This window comes from Antechinus flavipes, chromosome 5 (assembly GCF_016432865.1).
Source record: "Antechinus flavipes isolate AdamAnt ecotype Samford, QLD, Australia chromosome 5, AdamAnt_v2, whole genome shotgun sequence".
Taxonomy (NCBI): domain Eukaryota; kingdom Metazoa; phylum Chordata; class Mammalia; order Dasyuromorphia; family Dasyuridae; genus Antechinus; species Antechinus flavipes.
Genome location: NC_067402.1, coordinates 295,569,606 through 295,588,596, shown reverse-complemented (window position 1 = coordinate 295,588,596; position 18,991 = coordinate 295,569,606). Strand labels below are relative to the sequence as shown.

The window sequence follows — 18,991 nt, the reverse complement described above, 5'->3', positions numbered from 1 at the left end:
CCATCCTCAGCCATTTTGAGGCACCAGAGAGATTCCGGGGGCTTTCCCCCCCTTTCCGTCATTTTCTCGGCTCCTTCCCAGTGTCTGTCTTCTTAGGTTTTAATCGCATTTGGGTTCCGACACAGTCCCTTCCACGAATGAAGCTCGGCTTTACAGCGAGACCCTCCCAGAGGGGCCTCTCTACCCCACATTTAACAGATGAGGGAAGGAGATTCAGAGTGAGGGCCCCCGTGCCCTCGGCCCCAGCCTCGTCCCCATTGAGTCAGCAGGTTCCAGGACTTGACCTTCAGAAGATGGCCTCTGGAAGTCCCTGGCTCCCTCCCGGCTTCCTCCTGGCTCAGGCAGTTATGGGGGGAAGCAAACACCCCGGGGACGGGCATTCCCGACCCCAAACCCCCTCCAGAGGCTGGGCTGGGCCCGGCCACAGGCAGGCCCCAGGAAGCCAGGTGCCTGAAGAAGGCCTTGGTGTGCGAGCGTGTGTGTCCGTCCTGGAGCTTCCTAAGGCACAAGGGTCTCAGGCAGCCTCGAACACCTGCCAGCCTGTCCCAGGAGGAGACTTTGGGCCTTGCGCCACCTCCTGCCGCTGCACCTTTGCTCAGGCCGCCCCCCACGCCAGGCCCTCCCTCCCGCCCCCTGTCTGGCAGGGTCCCCACTGGCTTCCCTCCAACCCCCACTTTCTCCATGAGCCTCCCCTGAGGCCGGCTCTCAGCCCCGCCGTACCATCCTCTGTGACCTCTTCCTTGGGCTGATTTTCTTTTTTTATTAAACGTTCATTTAAGAAGAGTCTTTTAGTGGGGCCAGACTCATTAATTCATGAGGTCTTTTCAATGGCGGAGACAGCCTCTTTGCCTCCCCCAGATTCACCGGGCCAGGGCCATCCACCGCGCTGGAAGTTGCCTCACTTTGTCCAGAGTTGGGAGGGGACTGAGGGAGCGCTCGGCTGGCCAACCGCCAATGCAAGGATGGTTCCGGGGGATCTACTAGAAAGCACTTAGCATAATTCCTGGCACACAGTAGGTGCTTGATAAATGCTTGTTTCCTTCCTCCCTCCTTACTTCTCTCTACTCTCCCTTCCTCCTTCCTTCCTTCCTTCCTTCCTTCCTTCCTTCCTTCCTTCCTTCCTTCCTTCCTTCCTTCCTCCCTTTCTCCCTTTTCTCTCCCTTCCTCTCTTCTTCCTTCCTTCCTTCCTTCCTCCCTCTCTCCCTTTTTCCCTCCCTCCCTCTCTTCTTCCTTCCTTTCTCTCATCCTCATTTCCTCCCTTCTTCCTTCCTCTCTCCCTCCCTCCTTTCTTCATCCCTTCCTTCCTTCCTTTTTTCCATTTCCCTCTAGTTACTCAAGGGGGCAGAGAATCAGAACATGGAAGAAACCTGACCTCCCCCCTCCTCCTAGGACCAGCCCAGAGCTAAGCTCCTTAGAGGAGGGATCCTTGGGCAGAGAGGTGTCCCTTTCCACCTCAGCTCCTTGTCCAGTGAAGAAATGAAAAAGTCTGCAGAGAGCAGGAGGTGACAGAAGGTTGAGGGGCCCTTGGTGGACACTGGGAAGGTTACAGGCCTGCCCGGGGGGCTGGTGGTCAGTGAAGCCTGGCCAGCAGCGGGCTCCGGGGTACCTGGCCTCCCGCAGCCCCAACGTTAGTGCCCATCGGCCGGGGCTTGTTGAATCAGAAAGCAGCCCCGTGCCAGGCGGGGTTGGGAACAGGACCAGCGACCAAACCGGCCCGGCTGCATTGTTTCTGGCCTTTAAAAAGAATGCCATTCATTTTGCTGCGTGAGCCCAGATCCCAGACAGAAGAGGTATGGCCGGGGCGGGGGGGTTCCAGGCAGGAGGAGATGGTCCTTTCCATGCCTGGAGACCCCCTTAAGGACCGCCTGGATCCCATAGCTGCCTGCTCACCTCCACTGTACAGAAGAGGAAACTGAGGGGCTTTTCCGGGAAGATGGCAGACCTCCCAGAACTCCCCCCAAAGTCCCAGGAGCCTCTCTCCCCCCTCATTCCTTCCTGCCTCCAGTAAACTCTAATTAAGTTCCTACTGCGTGTCCGATGCTTGCATTCATTCCAAACTTTTTTCTTTCTCAGCTTTCAGTTTTTAAAGGCTTAGAATGACCAATCCCTGCAGGAAGAGGAGGGCTATGCCCTGCATGGCTGGCTCCAGCATGTGCTGAGAGCTTAGTGAGGGCTGCTTGGTTGATGGACACAGTATCATGACTTCTGGTTCTAATTCTGCCCCTATTTCCTGCCTATAAGCCCCAGTTTCTCCATCTCTGCAATGGGGAGAATCATTTTATTTCCCCTGCCTCCCCAGGCTGTTAGGAAGAAAGCATTTGGTAAATCTTAAGACAGAAGGCTTCCTACCCTGGGCAGGATGTTCTTCCTGAACCCACCTCAATGTCATTGCCCAAGGAGCAGCAGCTAGAAACAGAGGAAGCACCTCTTCTGACCCTGGATCCCAGTAGGACTAGATAAGTTTCCCATTGTCCCTGGTTAATGCAGACATGTCCCCCGGCTCCAACAGGGTGCTCCTGGGCAAGTTTCGAGCATTGGACTCTCACTGGCCACATCCCAGAGATGCATGCAAGGAAGCATCACCTGTGAAAGGACCTATGGGAGCCAGGAGGGAAGCGTCACCTGTGGAAGGACCTATGGGAGCCAGGAGGGAAGCATCACCTATGGAAGGACCTATGGGAGCCAGGAGGGAAGCGTCACCTGTGGAAGGACCTAAGGGAGCCAGGAGGGAAGCGTCACCTGTGGAAGGACCTGTGGGAGCCAGGAGGGAAGTGTCACCTGTGGAAGGACCTATGGGAGCCAGGAGGGAAGCGTCACCTGTGGAAGGACCTAAGGGAGCCAGGAGGGAAGTGTCACCTGTGGAAGGACCTATGGGAGCCAGGAGGGAAGTGTCACCTGTGGAAGGACCTATGGGAGCCAGGAGGGAAGCATCACCTATGGAAGGACCTATGGGAGCCAGGAGGGAAGCATCACCTATGGAAGGACCTATGGGAGCCAGGAGGGAAGCATCACCTATGGAAGGACCTATGGGAGCCAGGAGGGAAGCATCACCTATGGAAGGACCTATGGGAGCCAGGAGGGAAACGTCACCTGTGGAAGGACCTGTGGGAGCCAGGAGGGAAGCGTCACCTGTGGAAGGACCTGTGGGAGCCAGGAGGGAAGCGTCACCTGTGGAAGGACCTGTGGAGCCAGGAGGGAAACGTCACCTGTGGAAGGACCTGTGGGAGCCAGGAGGAAGCGTCACCTGTGGAAGGACCTGTGGGAGCCAGGAGGGAAGCGTCACCTGTGGAAGGACCTGTGGAGCCAGGAGGAAGCGTCACCTGTGGAAGGACCTGTGGGAGCCAGGAGGGAAGCGTCACCTGTGGAAGGACCTGTGGGAGCCAGGAGGGAAGCGTCACCTGTGGAAGGACCTGTGGGAGCCAGGAGGGAAGCGTCACCTGTGGAAGGATCTATGGGAGCCAAGAGGGAAGCCAGCAATGACCTGTGGAAGGATCTATGAGAGCCAGGAGGGAAGCATCACTTGTGGAAGGACCTATGGGAGCCAGGAGAGAAGCGTCACCTGTGGAAGGACCTATGGGAGCCAGGAGGGAAGCGTCACCTGTGGAAGGACCTATGGGAGTTGCAGGAAGCATCACCTATGCAGACCCCATTTGGTGGGAGGGCCCAGCATGGCCTGCCCTTTAGGGTCTGGGCCCAGGACCTTTACCACTCCCCACCCACTCCCCCTGCTTTTCATTCCCCATTGTTGTCCTCCCCACTAGAAGCTCTTTGAAGGCAAGATCTACTTGGTTTTGACTTATACTCCTCCCAGAACTCGGCACAGGGCTGCGCCTGTCCAAAGCTTTAATACATTCTGCATCTTAGCTCTGCATTTCTCTCAGGGACAGGGGTCAAGACCATCGAGTTCGGAACCCAGCCAGCGCCCAAGAAATGGTGGGGGAATTGAAGCCGGGCAGACAAGAATCTTTTTTGACAATCCTTTAATAACATACAGTATTCCGAGCTCTGTTAGTGTTCACTGCTTGCCAGGCTGGGCAGCCAGCTGCAAGGGCTTTCGGGGCCGTGGTCCAGCCCTTGAATGTGGGACCACCATATGTTCTTCCGGGGTGGGGGGAGGAAAGGCTCATAAAAGGAGGGCATGGGGATCTGCCCAGTAGACCGTTCCCAGAGCCGGCCAAGGAGGGGCGCCATTCAGGGATCAGGCCACTCTCTCCGGGAGAAGCCTCCCCCTCTTCTCTCCACTGTGGGCTTTCAGCGGGCTGGTCCCCTCAGATGCTGGCCCCGGCTCCAACACTGGCCTCCCCAAATAGTTCCGAACGTGGTTTTCAAATGTTCTTTCTTTCTGGTAGATGAATGACCATGAGGATGTGTCCAAGTACCACAGAGCCAGGGGTCCGTTTTCAGGAGGAGACGCTTGGGGCCAAGCTGCAGGAGGGGCAGGAGAAGGGCTGCTCTGGCTGCCCCCCCTTCCTCAGTGTAGTTCACAATAATTTAAGTATTCTATAGACATTTAAATGATATACAATAATATAACTTAATTGGGTTCCTTAACAAAGGCCACTCTAAGGTATTTACAATCTAGTACCTCATGCCCGTGTCTTCCCGGAGCCGGGCAGCTTTGCCCCTTTCCCCCAAAAGAACAAGCCGAAAGGACATTTCGTATCATAGCGTACGTGGACCCCCACCTGAGAATCCAGAGGACAGTTGGAAACTGGAGGAAGCTGAGTCACCTGCGGCAGAAGTGGAGTCACGTGGACTGACTGAATGCTACCTCTGCTACTTAGTAGAGCAAATTATTCCTTTCTCACGATGGAGATCATCCTGGCTGTGGTGATATGGGGACTGTCAGAGGCAGAGGAACCCTAAGACTCTTTTCTGAACAAAATCTTCAGGCTCTCCCTCAGGCCTGGCTTTGGAGCCCTAGACTTGGTCCATCAGCCCTAGAACAGGGCAGCCCATGCTGCCGATGTCTTTCTCAAAAAATGGAGCTGGACAGAGGCAGGACCGAGATGCTCTGCATCTTAGCTTAGTGATGGGAACTCGGAGAAAGCTCTCCCCTCCGAGTCTCACTTATTTCATCTCTGCAAGTGAGCAGGTTGGACCACGCCTCTCTTAGAGGCGGTTTCCTGTTCTGATGTTCAGATCTGAAGATCCTTCCCAGCGTTGGCTTTCTGCATTTTAAGGTTCAAATATTTATGTCTGAAGGACCTTCCCAGCCCTGACATTCTGTATTCTATGGTCTTTCTCAGATCTAACAATCATTTTCTAAACCCACTCACCTCCCCCACCCCCAGCTTTGACATTCTATATTCTGTGCTTTAAGATTCAATAATATTCTACATATAGGACCGTTTCCAGAACCCATCCTCTTTTCTAAAGAGCTCTTCCAGCTCTGGGATCCTATGTTCTAAAGTCGCTCCCAGTTCTGCCATCTATGTTATAAGGGCCCTCTCAGCTCCAAAATTCTAGATTCCAAGGTCCCTTCCAGCTCGGACGTTCTAGGTTCTAAGGTCCTTTCCATTTTTGAAATGATAGATTCAAAAGTCTCTTCCAAGTCTGAAATCCCAGGATCCAAAATCTCTTCCCACTTTAATATTTTGGCTTCTCATATCCACTCCAGCTCTGGCATTCTAGATCATCGATCTAGACTACTCACTTTGGCCCTTATCCAAGAGGCTCCAATTAAACTCATCAAACACCTTTTCAGGTGAGGTTCCTTCTACACTCCCTCTGGGGACCCAGTTTGAGGGTGATCAGAGTGTACAGTAGAAAGAACACAATGTGTGCCACTCCTTCGGCCCTTTTCTTCAGAGTAACGGGGGATCCCTACCAGTTTTGTCCTGAAAAGCCCCAGAATTGGGGCCAGGATACCTGAGATCAAGGCTTGACTCCAGCACTCACTACCTTGTTGGTCTTTGGAAAGATATTTCATGTTTCCAAGCCTCAGTTTCCTTCTGTGTCAACGATCTCTGTTTTGGATTTGTCGTGAAGGGAGGATTTTGGGAACGGGACTATTATTTCACATCAGGATAAAGGAAAAGAGATTTCTCAGAACTAGGACTCTGGACATCCCTTAGGGACTCTCAGGCAAAGGTGAGTCGTGGGAAGAGGGCGGTCACTGGGCAGCCAAAGCATCCGGAAACACCTCCTCCCTGCCTTTGGACATATGTTGACTTGGGAGGGACCAGGCAGGTACCCAGGCATATAGACATGGCTAGGGATGGGAGAGATGGTGATTTAAGAAGCACCTTTGGGACATAATTTCCAAGGACAGTTAGGGATGGGAGGGAGGAGGCCGGACATTATGGAAAGATTCTCAGTGCATTTCTTCAAAGTTCATCTTTCATTTGACTTGGGGCCAGTGATTGGTCTCAGACGGCTCAAGGGTAAAGGGATGTCTCCCCGGGAAGAATTTCTCATCCCAGTTTTGTGTAAGTGACCGGGCCCCTCTCCAACGCTCTATACTCTAAAAATTGGCGACCACAGATCAGTAGCACTGAATGAAAACAACAGCAACAATAATAACAATAACAACAACAACAACACGAGAGACCTTGCGAACAACCCAGTCCAGGCTTCCAACAAATTGACGTTTAGTACAGAATGAAGACATCGCTACCCGTTAGTGCTTAGAAATTATGTTGAGACTAAAAACATAAATAATATTTTTTTTCTGTTCAGTCAGAGTCCCAGTGTCATCAGATGCTGATGTAATTAGTGATTTTTTTTGTTTGTTTTGCTTTTTTCCCTCATCTAAGACAGTGGCATTTTTTCCATTTCAACTCACTTTCCCTATAAGTTCTAGTTTGTTCTCTAGCAGGTGTCAACCCCCCCCCCCCAAAAAAAAAAAAAAAACAACACCTGAAGCATTATAACAATTGAAATCCTGCTGATTTTCTTTCATTCCCAACAATTCTCTCCTTCCCTCCTCCCCATCATCTCCTCCTCTTCCTCCTCCTCCTCCTTCTCTCTCTGTCTCTGTCTCTGTCTCTCTCTCTCTAACACACACACACAGACATACACTCTCCTCTCTGTCTGTCTATCTCTCTGTCTGGTCTCTCTGCCTGTGCTAATGCTCATTCTCTCTCTCTCTCTCTCTCTCTCTCTCTCTCTCTCTCTCTCTCTCTCTCTCTCTCTCTCTCTCTCTCTCTCTCTCTCTCTCTCTCGTTCTCACTCTCGCTCTCTCGTCTCATGTGTCCGTCTGTCTGGTCTCTCTCTCTGTCTCTGTATCTCTCTCTCTCTCACACGAGGGGGAGACAGAAGCGTTTGTAGCGTTACCGAGGGGGTTCATTTCGATTTTTTTTTTATCCCGAGAAATAGGAAACAGGTGGGAAATGTGCTCTCTTCTCCAGCCCCCTCCGGGAAGCTTTTCCCAAGCAGCTTCCCCAGTGGGGATGGCTTAGCTCCAGAGGATCGCAAGAACAGGCCCCGCCCCGTCCCCCAAAGCTGTCGGGGCGCAGCGGAAAGGAGGCCGGCCCGCCAGGCCGCCAGGTTGGGGGGGGACGGGGGTCCGAGGCCCTTGGGGGCTGCGCCACGCTCCTCCGGTCCCAGATGCCGCCGGCTGGGGGTGGGGGTGGGGAGGGCAGCGGCCTCCCGTCTCCCCGCACAGGCGCGTGAGAGCCCCGACGTCCGGGCCCCCCTCCCCGAAAGACGGGCTGTGCGAACGGCAGCCGGAGCCGCGGCCGGCCCGGGGGGCGGGCGGAGGGAGGCGCGCGCTCGCCGCCGGCCTACTTGCAGGTGAACACCTCGGTCCGCTCGCTGCACGTGTTGCACTTGACGAAGCAGCACCAGTGGAACTTGCAGTTGCACTGCCAGACCTTGGTGTACTGGTGCGTGTTGTAGCCGCGGCCGCAGCACATGGTGTCGCAGCCGTCGGCGCCGGGCGACGTGCGGTTGCACAGGCGGCCCTGGGTGCCCACGCTGCCCGTGGCGGCGTCCTCCTCGCAGTAGTTGGGGGACTTCTCGATGTAGACCAGGTCCGTGTCCAGGGGCTTCTGGTAGCTGCGCAGCTGCTTGACCTTGAGGAAGGTGGGCTGGCGCAGGCGGCTGGCGCGCACCACCTCCACCTGCACGGCCGCGTTGTACTTCTCCTTGAGCAGGTGGCCCACCTCCCGGAACTTGGGCAGCGTGGTCCAGCACGTCTTGGTGGTGCACGAGCCCGACACCCCGTGGCACTTGCATTCCAGCTTCATCCTTTCCTCCAGGACCTGCGCGGGAGGAGACGGGGAGGGAGAAGAGGAAGCGCAGGTTAGAAGCACGGCCACCTTGGGGAACGCCCCGGAAGGGAAATGGGGGCACTGGGCTGGAAGCGCGAGCGCCATCCTCCCCAGCCCACCTGGCTGACTGAGCGGGAGTGGCACATGGGGGCAGGGAAGACCTACCGACACTCTCCATGCTCCCGGCCAGCATCTGAAGGAGAGACAAAGATCCAGGGGAGATCTGGAACGGATGGCTGGAGCGAAGGCTCCCGGACCTGAGAATGGCAGAATGGGGAGAGCCAGGATGGCCTCCCCACCAGCCACGATTCCCAGCACAAGTCTGGAACATTTCCCAAGATGCCTTGGTCATTTGGTCAGGTCCCAGGGTCTCCGCTCCAGCCATCCGTTCCAGAAGGTCTCTTCGGATCTTCCTCTCTCGTGCCTCAGACGCTCGATGGGACCATCCCCCTTGCGCCCCTGTCACAGAGCTATTCTTTGCACATCACGGAGAAGTCCAGAGACGGGTGTATGTGCAGGAGATGGGCAACATTAAAAAAACCCTTTCCATCTGAAATATCCCATTTGTTGCTCCAACTAAGCCACCAAGGGATTCCTTTCTCCATTTTACAGATGACAAAACCAAGGTTCAAAATCACAGTGATTGAATAATAGGTCTTGCGTGAACCAGAACAAAGACTCCCACAGCTTCGAGGGGGGGATGCCCCACAGACATGTGAATTCCTGTTCCTCTCCCACCACTTGAAAGACTCTGGTGACCCACCGAGGTCAGGCTGCCCCATCAAGTTCATAGTTCAAGGCAGGATTCTCAATGCCCACCCTCTCCCACTCCAGGCTGGGAACCATTCCTCTCCCCCTCCCTTTTCCTCCTCCCCCATCCCAACTATCAAAGAGGTCAGTCGGGGCTGGATAATCCCCAAACAACAGATAATCCACAAATCATTTCTAGTTGGTTTAGGAGGGGTTGGTGCGCACATTCCAGCTTTGTCTTCAGCAGCTGACTCACCCTCCTGTCTGCATTCAGAGCCAGGTCAGCTTAAGTACAATGGGCTTGCATTCCCCCAGCTGAGTTGGCCCCAAAGGGGGCTGGCCCTGGGTTCGAGGACCCAGCTGGAGGGCACCCACTCTGGGAACAGAGCGATGATGAGAATGGCTTGGAGATGAGCTACGCAGGCAGTTTGGCTTAGAGGCTAGAGAATTGAGGATTTCTGTGCCACTTTAAGACTCCGAGTTGCAAGGCAGAGGCTGATCCCCTTTGGGGTGGTGGGAGTTCCCTACATAGTTAATATCACAGGTCTGGATGGGGGTACCAGTGGCTGCTGCTGGACAGCCAGAAGTGTTCCCAGAGGAACCAACCCCTCCTTTTACACACCAGGAAGTGGATAGAGCCTTAGTGTTTCCAGAATACTTGTCATTCATCGTTGCACTGGAGCCCCCAAACCCCCTCGGGGGAGAGAAGTTCCTCATCTTACAGATGAGGAAACCGAGGCACAGAATGGCTGGCCGAAGTCCTAGAGGTGGACTCGGAGATGGGGTCCTCTTGATTCCAAGTCCCACAACCTAGTGACTGTGCTATTGGCCATGTATTCTGAGTAGAAAGAACTTAGAATTGTTCTTGGAGAACGTCAGAACCAGAAACACCTTTGGAACAAGGGATGTGAATATCAGAAGAGGAAACAAGGAGCCTAGAGGTTATCTAGTGCCTTTGACCCATTTTATAACTGAGGAAACTGAGACCCAGGTCTCTGTGTCCAAGGTCACGCAGGTAGGCGATAGCAGACGCAGGCTTTCTGACCACTCTCTCCTGCTGCTGCCTCTCTGACTCCCAGGACACTGCTCTCTCCAGCCTCTCACACTCTGTGGCCTCCTAGAACAGCAAGAGATCTGAGTTGGGTCCTGATGCCGTTGGCCGTTCGAGCTTAGCCTCAGTTTCCTTATGATGACATGGACATGTTGGTGGGAGAGAGCATCTTAGAAGGCTTAAATTTCATGTACACGGGAGCTGTTGTGAATGCACCTTGTCAGCAGCGTCCCATCTCCTTCAGCGGCCTCCTCACCGTCAGCCATCTCCACTTCAGAATAGCTGTCACCATCCTCCGTTGTCCCCAGAATCATTGGAAGCATCGTCGCCATCCTTTTGTCCCCAGCACCATCTTTCCCTATGCCGTCATCCGCACGACCCTCTACAACATTCTCCCCTCAGCGCCATGGCCATCCTTCCTAAGGGCACCATTACTGCCCTTGTGACATCTTTACCATCATCGCCACCATCACCCCACCCTTGACATCTCAAGTGGCTTTCAGCTCTTCCAGCTGGGGCTCTTGGCGGCCACCCGACACCTTTCTCTTCCCCTTTCCAAGCGTCATTCAATTCAGTCCAGCAAGCATTTATTAGTGACCCTTGTGTGCTAGGAGTATACAAAAATTAAATGTCCAACAAGCCTGCCCTCCGCCAGCTTACAGCCCCTGGAGGCAGCGGGGGAAGGCCGGTGTCAACTGGGTTCTGAAACCTGATTTCTGTTCCTGGCTTCTCCAGGGGCAATCACCTAAATCCTCTGAGTGCTCGCTTGGAAAGCGGGCATGAGGACATTCACTGGGTGATATTGTGAAGATCTGAGAGTGCTTTTTAAGTTGAGTAAAAAGCAAAGTCCAAGGCCAGGCAGTATGGCACGCTGAGAGGAAGTGGATCTAAAGTGGAATGAGGGGTCTGCTCGGCACACAGATTGGAGGTTTCCGGGTCCCTGCAACTCTGAAAGTCCAACCCTCAGAGCCCGGTCATGAGGCGAGGCACCTGTGCAGGGAGAAATCACAACCTCCCACGTTCACCTGGGTGTGGGGTGATGTAAGGGGAGGAAGCTCAGTCTCTTGTCAGAGCCTGGGTGGTACCCCTCCCCCAGTGCCAGGCTGATCTCCGACAACCTCCTTCCCCTCCATGTATAGAGCACAGAGCTACCCCGAGATGTCCTCCGAAGGGACTTCCAGTGGCCTCTCCCATGAGCCTGCGATTCTGGTTCTTCAGTTTCCCTTTATCAGGACCAACCTGACAAGGGGACTTCCTTCCTCTTCCTCCATTCCCAGAGCCAGCCCTGACCCCCAGGGTACTCATTTACCAAAATCGAAGAGTTCCTGCCAAGCTCGATGCCTGATTAAAGATGGAAAATCATTAGCTCCTGAAAAATTCCATTCATCATCCGCCAGGGCCTCTGGCTAACCTTGGTCAGCTCAGAAGCGGCTCTTCCACCTGGGGAGGGTCCCTCTTGCCTGGCTGCTTCTCCATTTGATATCCAGGGGCCATTCTGAAGTCATGAAGAGTTGGCCTTGAGGCTGGCTTCTGGGGATGGAGAGGAAATGGAAGTGGGGGGAAGGGAAGGGCCTCTTTCTCTCTCTGAGGGTGTCCGTGCAGAAAGACCATCTACAAAAGAAAAGCCAGGGAGCGCCTCCGCGAGCTCAGAGGGACGAGAATCATGCCAGGAATGGTTAGAATTATGATGACAAACATGACTGGATGTTAATGAGGCACTAAGCCTGACCATCAGTGTCAAGGATGTCAAGGTCACCACTGTGTCCTGGGCCATCGCTGGTCATCCTGACTTTTGCCCTGCCACTGGATGTGGTGACTGCAGGAGAGAGGGAGATGTGCAGCCAGTTCCTGTGTCAGTCAAGTCATGATCTTGGGATATCATTGGTCCTCTTCAAAAATAAAGGATACAATGAGCTTGGATGTGAAATCCAGTCTCTCCACGCCCAGCCCAGAGCCGTTTTCCCCACGACAATCCATGTCTCCCTTCCTTGTTCACCTTGGAAAGATGGCAAAAGGGAGATCCCTGTTCTACCAAGAATTCTGAGACCGGTGAGCGGTGTGGTTAGGGTCAGAGTTGAGATAGGAGGCTGTTGGGGAGTCAGAGGAGCTAGAACGCCTGCCAGACTCAGGGAGAGACCCAAGCACAGGGAGCTCCAAGGAGGGCCAAGGGCAAGTGGTGCCAATTGCAGGGTCTCAGAGCAAAGTTCAACTAGATAGTTCCAAGGAGCCCTGAGCTGGCCAGCCCAGTGACTAATGGGCTATAAGGACTTCAACTTTCTTCTTCTCCTTCCTTCCTTCCTTCCTTCCTTCCTTCCTTCCTTCCTTCCTTCCTTCCTTCCTTCCTTCCTTCCTTCCTTCCTTCCTTCCTTCCTTCTCTCCCTCCTTCCTTCCTTTTTCTTTTTTTTCCCAGTGAGAATGAGGTGAGGAGATGAGAGAAAGAGAAAATCAATTCTTTATTGAAAAAATTAATTTTTTTTGAAGTGTCAGGTTGGAAAGATCTTCAATGGTCCTTGCTATGGAGTCCCTAGATGGATTTTTTTTTTGGGGGGGTTGAATTTTGACTGGGGAAAATGGCATGTTTATTTTCACTAAGATTTGGTTTCCTTTATGGATTTTATTTTCTGTTGCAACCAACCTGATTCTGAGAAAGTCCAAAGGTTCCATTCAATGACTCGAGGGTTCCATGAATACAGGAAGAAAGAATCTTGCTTTAGAGAGATCAAAGGAGGATTCTCGGGGGTGGCTGTCTTCCCTGGCACATTTCCTACTTGTGTGATCCTAAGTGAGTCACTTGGTCTCTCTCGGGCTCAGTTTTACCCTCGGTGAAATGGAAACAGTGGTAGCTGTCGTGCTCAGATGTGAGGGGAATAGGTGATTTCAATAACATAATCGGGAAGTGATTTGCAAACTTTTAAGCTTACAGCAAAGTCAGCTGTTATCATTTGTGGAGACAAGCAGGACAGAGCAGGAAAAGTGGTTTGGGGCCAATGCCTTTGTAGTGAATTGGCAGGGAGCCTATTTTCCCCGGGGAAATAATAACCACAGTCAAGAGGAGCCAAACACAGAGTGAATGAGCTGGCCGCCTTGGTCACATAGAGTTGGAAGGGGGTGGGGGCTGGGCTGGGCGGACTTCACACGAGCCTAGAAAGTGGGGCCAGGGCAGGGGGACTGAGGCGTTAAGAAGTGACTTGCTAGGGTCACACAGCTAGTAAGTTGCTAAGGTAAGATTTGAATCCAGGTCCTCCGTGTTTCTAGTTTCTAGTATAGATCATACCCACAATGCCTACAACAGATCTCCAAAGTTCTACCCACTTTAAAAATAAGGAAACTGAGACTTTGGGAGATTATTAATTCTTCAAGAGTAGAATATCTTTATATCTTTATATCCCTGGTATTTAGCACCGTGCCTGGCACACAGTGGGTGCTTAATAAATGTTTATCAGCTGCCAGCTACCAGGTGATGGGACCATGAAATGCCTGTTCTCTCCTGGCTGCAGCATCCCAGTCGGAGATGAGCCAGGAGAGGTATCCGTTAGCCTAAGGTCATGGAGGATGTTTATGGCAGAGCATAAATTGGTCCCCGAGTCACTAAGTCCAGGATCTCTGCAGTGGGCTCTGCAGCCTCCTGAAGCACATGAAGGGAAATGATGGAGACCCCCACCCAGGACCGCACAGCCCACAAGGATGAGCACCACAGGTTGTGGAGGAGAAAGGAGAGCCCATGGCACAAGATCCCACAGCTTCTTGTCCTAAAAGAAAATTCTCTCTCTCTCTCTCTCTCTCTCTCTCTCTCTCTCTCTCTCTCTCTCTCTCTCTCTCTCTCTCTCTCTCTCTCTCTCTCCTCTCTCTCTCTGTTTTTTCTCTCTGTGTCTCTCTGTGTCTCTGTCTCCAAGGCTAAGCCTCTAGAGTCCAGGGCTGCAGAAACATTGCCTCGCTAGTCCCTCTTCGCAGGCCCATTCTTCCTGGTGCGGGGCATCCAGGAGCGTTCCGTCTGCTTGCCAGCAAGTGTGCTTGGCAGACACTAAGGCAGAGGTAAGGATGCAGGGAAATAATGGCCAGTTCAACCCTGAGGAGGCAGACGGGACTTCCTGTCTGAGCCGGCAGCATCCTTATCCTGCTCCATCCCACAATCCCAGGCAATTGGCTCAGACCCATCCCAACCCTGGGGAATGGAACAAGACTGAGAACCACTGGCCCAGCCTCGGCCTAAGCACGCCTGGAACAGAGGTCAGAGCTCAGAGGGGCCTCAGGACAAAGTCAGAGCTGGGAGGGGTCTAACAACAATAGTCATAAGGATTTCTGCCGGGCTTTAAAGTTTGCAAAGTGCTTTATGGGATCTCATTTTATCCTTAATTCTGGATCTGATTTTTCTTGTGCAGCATGATCATTGTGGAAATATGTCTAGAAGAATTGAATATATTTAACAAATATTGATTACTTATGTCTAGGGGGTGGGGGTGGGGGGAAGAGAGGGAGAAAAAATTGAAATACAAGGTTTTGCAAGGGTGGATATTAAAAACTATCTTTGCATATATTTGGAAAATTTTAAAAAAGCTATTATTTTAAAAATTCTGGGAGATAGGTGTTATTTTATTCCCAGACAAGTTAAGTGACTTGCCCAAGATCACACAACTAGGAAGTATCTGAGGTTGAATTTCCATTCCTGGCTTCCTGACCCCCGGTCCTGAAAGAGACCTCCGAGATCAAATGAGCCAATTACCTTCTTTTACAGAGGAAGAAATTGTAAAATGGAATGTTGTCCCTCTTCCTTCTTCTCTGAGGGAGTGGACTTGCCTAAGGTCACACAACTCTGGATTTAGCTATTTAGGTTATGGAGTTTCTGCAAGATCCTGCACTGAAGAGAGGCATGGTAAGCACCATGTCTGAGTGAACTGCCCTTGTCACTCTCACGGGCATAAGTTCGGGCGTGGGCTGCAGACTCCCCGGAGGCCTCCTGCCCAGAGGCAAACTCAACATGGTATTCTGGGCTTAAGAAAAAAGACAGGGCAAAATGCCCCTCTAGTCTGTGAGCCATCTGGAAGCCCCCATGTGGCCACACAGAGTCAGCCTAGCCTGGGGAAGAGAGCGCTGGGTTTGGAGATTATATGACCTGTTATAAAGTCTCAGCCATTGGCTGTCCTCAGGCCCCAGAGCACATGGTATGAGCTCTAGCCCCAGGACCATGGTCTGAACTGGTCTGGACAAATCCTCGGGGCTGGCAGGCAGCGGCACTGAGATCACTATCTGCCGTCACTGACTCAGCCTTCTGGGCAGCTTCCGTCTCAGTTTCTCCACTTTGCTTTCTTTTCATCACTCTCACGCATGGGGATGAAGGCCCGCTCTCTATTAATATCCTCTCTCTCTCTGTCTCTCTCTCTGTCTCTGTTTCTGTCTCTGTCTCTCTCTGTCTCTCTCTTCTCTCTCTGTCTCTCTCTCTCTCTGTTTCTGTCTCTCTCTGTCTCTCTCTTCTCTCTCTGTCTCTCTCTCTCTCTCTGCCTCTGTCTCTCTCTGTCTCTCTCTCTCTCTGCCTCTGTCTCTCTGTCTCTCTCTCTGTGTCTCTCTCTTTCTCTCTCTGTCTCTCTGTCTCTCTCTCTCTCTGTTTCTGTCTCTCTGTCTCTCTCTGTCTCTCTCTTCTCTCTCTGCCTCTGTCTCTCTCTTCTCTCTCTGCCTCTGTCTCTCTCTTCTCTCTCCTCTCTGTCTCTGTCTCTCTCTTCTCTCTCTCTCTCTCTCTCTCTCTCTCTCTCTCTCTCTCTCTGTCTCTGTCTCTCTTCTCTCTGTCTCTGTCTCTCTCTTCTCTCTGTCTCTCTCTGTCTCTCTCTCTCTGTCTCTCTCTCTTTCTCTCTCTCTCTCTCTCTGTCTCTGTCTCTTTCTCTCTCTCTCTCTCTCTCTCTCTCTGTCTCTCTCTCTTTCTCTCTCTCTCTCTCTCTCTCTCTCTCTCTCTTTCTGTCTCTCTCCATATGTCTGTCTTTGTTTCTCTTTCTCTGTATATCTGTCTCTTTCTCTCTCCCACCACCCCACCTCAACCTTCAGACTCCCATTTCCAGCAAGCAGGAAACCCAGCAGATAAAAGGGACTGGGCGGCCCAGGCCCGCAGGAGCCCAGCCTGGCTGGGTGGTGAGTTGGGAGAGTAGCTTGGACAAGACTCTCCCCATGAAGTGATCACAGACTCCAAGAATGGCCGGTGCCCTTTCCCTATAGCTTCCATGATGAGGGCTCTGAGCCTGGGGCTGTTTTGGACACGACTGGAAATGACAGGATGATTAGGTTTCGAGCTGGAGATGACCTTTAAAGATTTCCCTCTCCAGTCCCCACCACCTTACAGTCCAAAGATGAGGAGACGGTGGACATGGGATTTAAGAAATGGGGCGATGCCCTGGCTTCCACCTCCTTGTTCTTGGCCAAGAATGACTTCTCAGCATCTTCCAGGTCCAAGAGCCTCCATTCAGCCGATGTCAATTCTAGTGAGTCAGTAGGAGACCGGGCAGTCACTCTCCTTCTCTTAGGCCTCAGTTTCTCAGTCTGTCATATGAGGAGTGGCGTTGACTAGAACATCTCTAAGGTTCTTCTCAACGATGTGGCTCTGATGGGATCTTCCCCCACACTTCTTCTATTCAGCCAGCATTCCCCGGGCAGGTGGCAAGTCTGGCTCAGCCTCTCCGGGCCATTCAGAGACAAGCGGCCTCAGCTGCTTCCCGGGGAGTGCTCCAGATCTGGGTCTCTGACCCACCTTTTCCCGTCCCGCTTGGTTCAGGGAAGGCGGCTGAGAAATCTGCACCCCAGAGCAAACCTTCGTTCCTAATTCAAATCCAAAACGTGGGGAGCAGAGCTCCTTCGGCGGCCAAGGAGAGCGGGCAGTCCCTTGCCCAGCTGCCCTCTGCCTCTGCTGCCGATTCTTGCCTCTCCTGCACTGCCCTGCCTAAAGGGCCGCACGGAAGGTGGGACGAGAGTCCGTCACCCCGGAGGCCAGCTGAGCCTGCAGAAGTGTGCTCAAGCTGGCAAGTGTGCCAACCACCATTGTGGGTGAGTGGAGGACGCAGCCCACCTCGCCCCTCTGCCCCCGGCCACGCATCTGACCTGTGGCAAACTGTCTTCCTCCCGTTGGCCTCGGGTTTCTCATCTGTGAAATGAGCAATTGGACAAAATAACCTCTGTCTTGTGAGGCCCTTTCACCTCTCAGTTTCCATGACCTTCACTGGGCGGCTCCCCCAATTCAGCTGAGATTGGCAGGACTGGAAGAGTGGATGTTACGGAAGGAGGAAGGGGAAAGCGGGCCAGAGCCTGGGGTTCAGGGGAGAAGGCTGGCCCGGCAAGGCACCCCCAGTGCATGACTGAAGACCCAGGAACTGGGTATGGGCAGAAGGCACTAGGGATGAGAGGGGTAAGGAAAGGCATCAGTGCCCCTGCCGGGCTGGTACCACAGAGGGAGAGGGGAAAGAGAGAGGACAAAGGCCCATACAGAGAAATAGGCTTATAACAGCTCTTCTGGTGGAGGCAAAGAACCGGGCACCCAAGGGATGGAGCAAGGTTAATCAAAGGGGTGCCAACCAATGGGGCGTGGCTAACTAAAGAGGTGCCCTTCAATGGGGCATGGTTAGCCAAAGGGATGTCAATTAATGAGACATGGTTAAGTAAAGGAATGGCCTTCAATGGAGCAAAGTTAACCAAAGGAGTGCCAATCAATAGGGCATGGTTTACTAAAGAGGTGCCCTCCAGTGGGGCCTGGTTAACCAAAGGGAGGCTCTTCAGTGGGGCCTGGTTAACTCAAGGGTGCCCGTCAATGGAATGAGGTTAACCGATGGGGTGTGGTTAAACCTGTTGTGCTTAGGAATGTGATAGAATATTGTTGGGCACCAAGAGGTGACTACAGGTGTGGTTTCCGAGGAAGCTCAGATTGGCAGGAACTGGCGCACAGTGAGGTGGTTAGACCCAGAGAACAGGGGGTGTCAGAGCTGGGAAGAGCCCAAGAACGTGACGATAGAAAGAGACCTTGGAGATCACCTGGCACCACCCCCCTCATTTTACAGAGGGGACCCAAGAGGGATGGTCTTGTCAAGGCCAGAGCTCATAAGCAGCAGAGCCAGATCAGCGCCCAGGGGGCTTTCAAGCTACCCTTCCTCCTTGCCCAGTCTATCTACCTCCAGTGACTAAGGCGGTAGGGGGGCACATAAATGGCACCTGCCCTCGGAGATCTGGGGAAGCAGCGAAGGCTTCCCCGCCTGGGAGCTGGCTGGCCCAGTGCCCCAGCCGTCACCCTCTTTGCAGGGATGTGAGCTGGGAGACTGGGGGCTGTGCCACCAATTCATCACAATTGCCTCTCTCAGAATCAGTTCCTTTCTCTTGTTCCCCCCCCCCCCATTGTGGGGCCTCTCAGCTGGAGAAGACACGAGATCCCCGCTGGGGAGAAGGGGGCATCTCAGAGATAGGTTGTGCCATTCACCGTGGGCAGTGCCCCAGAAGCAGGTGGCTTCCGGAGGGTGGCAGCTTGGGTGGGAGCTTCCCTGGATCACTCTGAGGAGCGGGACTGGGGGTCTGCAGTGGGAGGGGGATTTCCGGCTGCCTCGGAGCCCCTGAGTCTCCATGGGTCAGAGGGGCGGCACTCTCAGGGCCACGGCAGAAGCCCCAGGAGCAGCTTGGCGCCCTCAGACCCTGGCGACGGGCATAGGTGGTAATGATAAGCATTTATAGAACACGTTCACGTTTTTGGAACGCCTTCTGCAAGCTCACTGGAGCCTCCCAAGAGGAGGCACTATGTTATCATAGATAATCAAGGCTGGGGGGACTCAGGGCTTGCCCAGGATGCACAATTTGTGTTCAAAGATAAGCCAGAGAGGATCTAAGGCCGGCACTCCCCGGCCTACATCGGCGAGGAGCTTGCTCTGCCCAGAGAGGCCGGGCGGGCAAAGCCTTGTGCTCCTGGGGGGTGGGATGCCCGTCTTTCTGGGAGCCTGCCGTGCATCCCAGCATGCTCCTGACC

At 53.3% G+C, this 18,991-nt stretch overlaps 1 protein-coding gene across 2 annotated transcripts in view; it reads right to left on the bottom strand.

The window, feature by feature from the left end:
• Positions 1-7,640: 7,640 nt before the first annotated feature.
• WNT7B (Wnt family member 7B) overlaps positions 7,641-18,991 on the bottom strand; it is an 81,462-nt gene continuing 70,111 nt past the window's right edge. For both annotated transcript variants that reach the window (XM_051962876.1, XM_051962875.1), the window contains exon 4: positions 7,641-8,207. In XM_051962876.1, the coding sequence (XP_051818836.1) occupies positions 7,728-8,207 (480 nt within the window). In that variant the 3' untranslated portion in view covers positions 7,641-7,727. The remainder of the gene's footprint in view (positions 8,208-18,991) is intronic.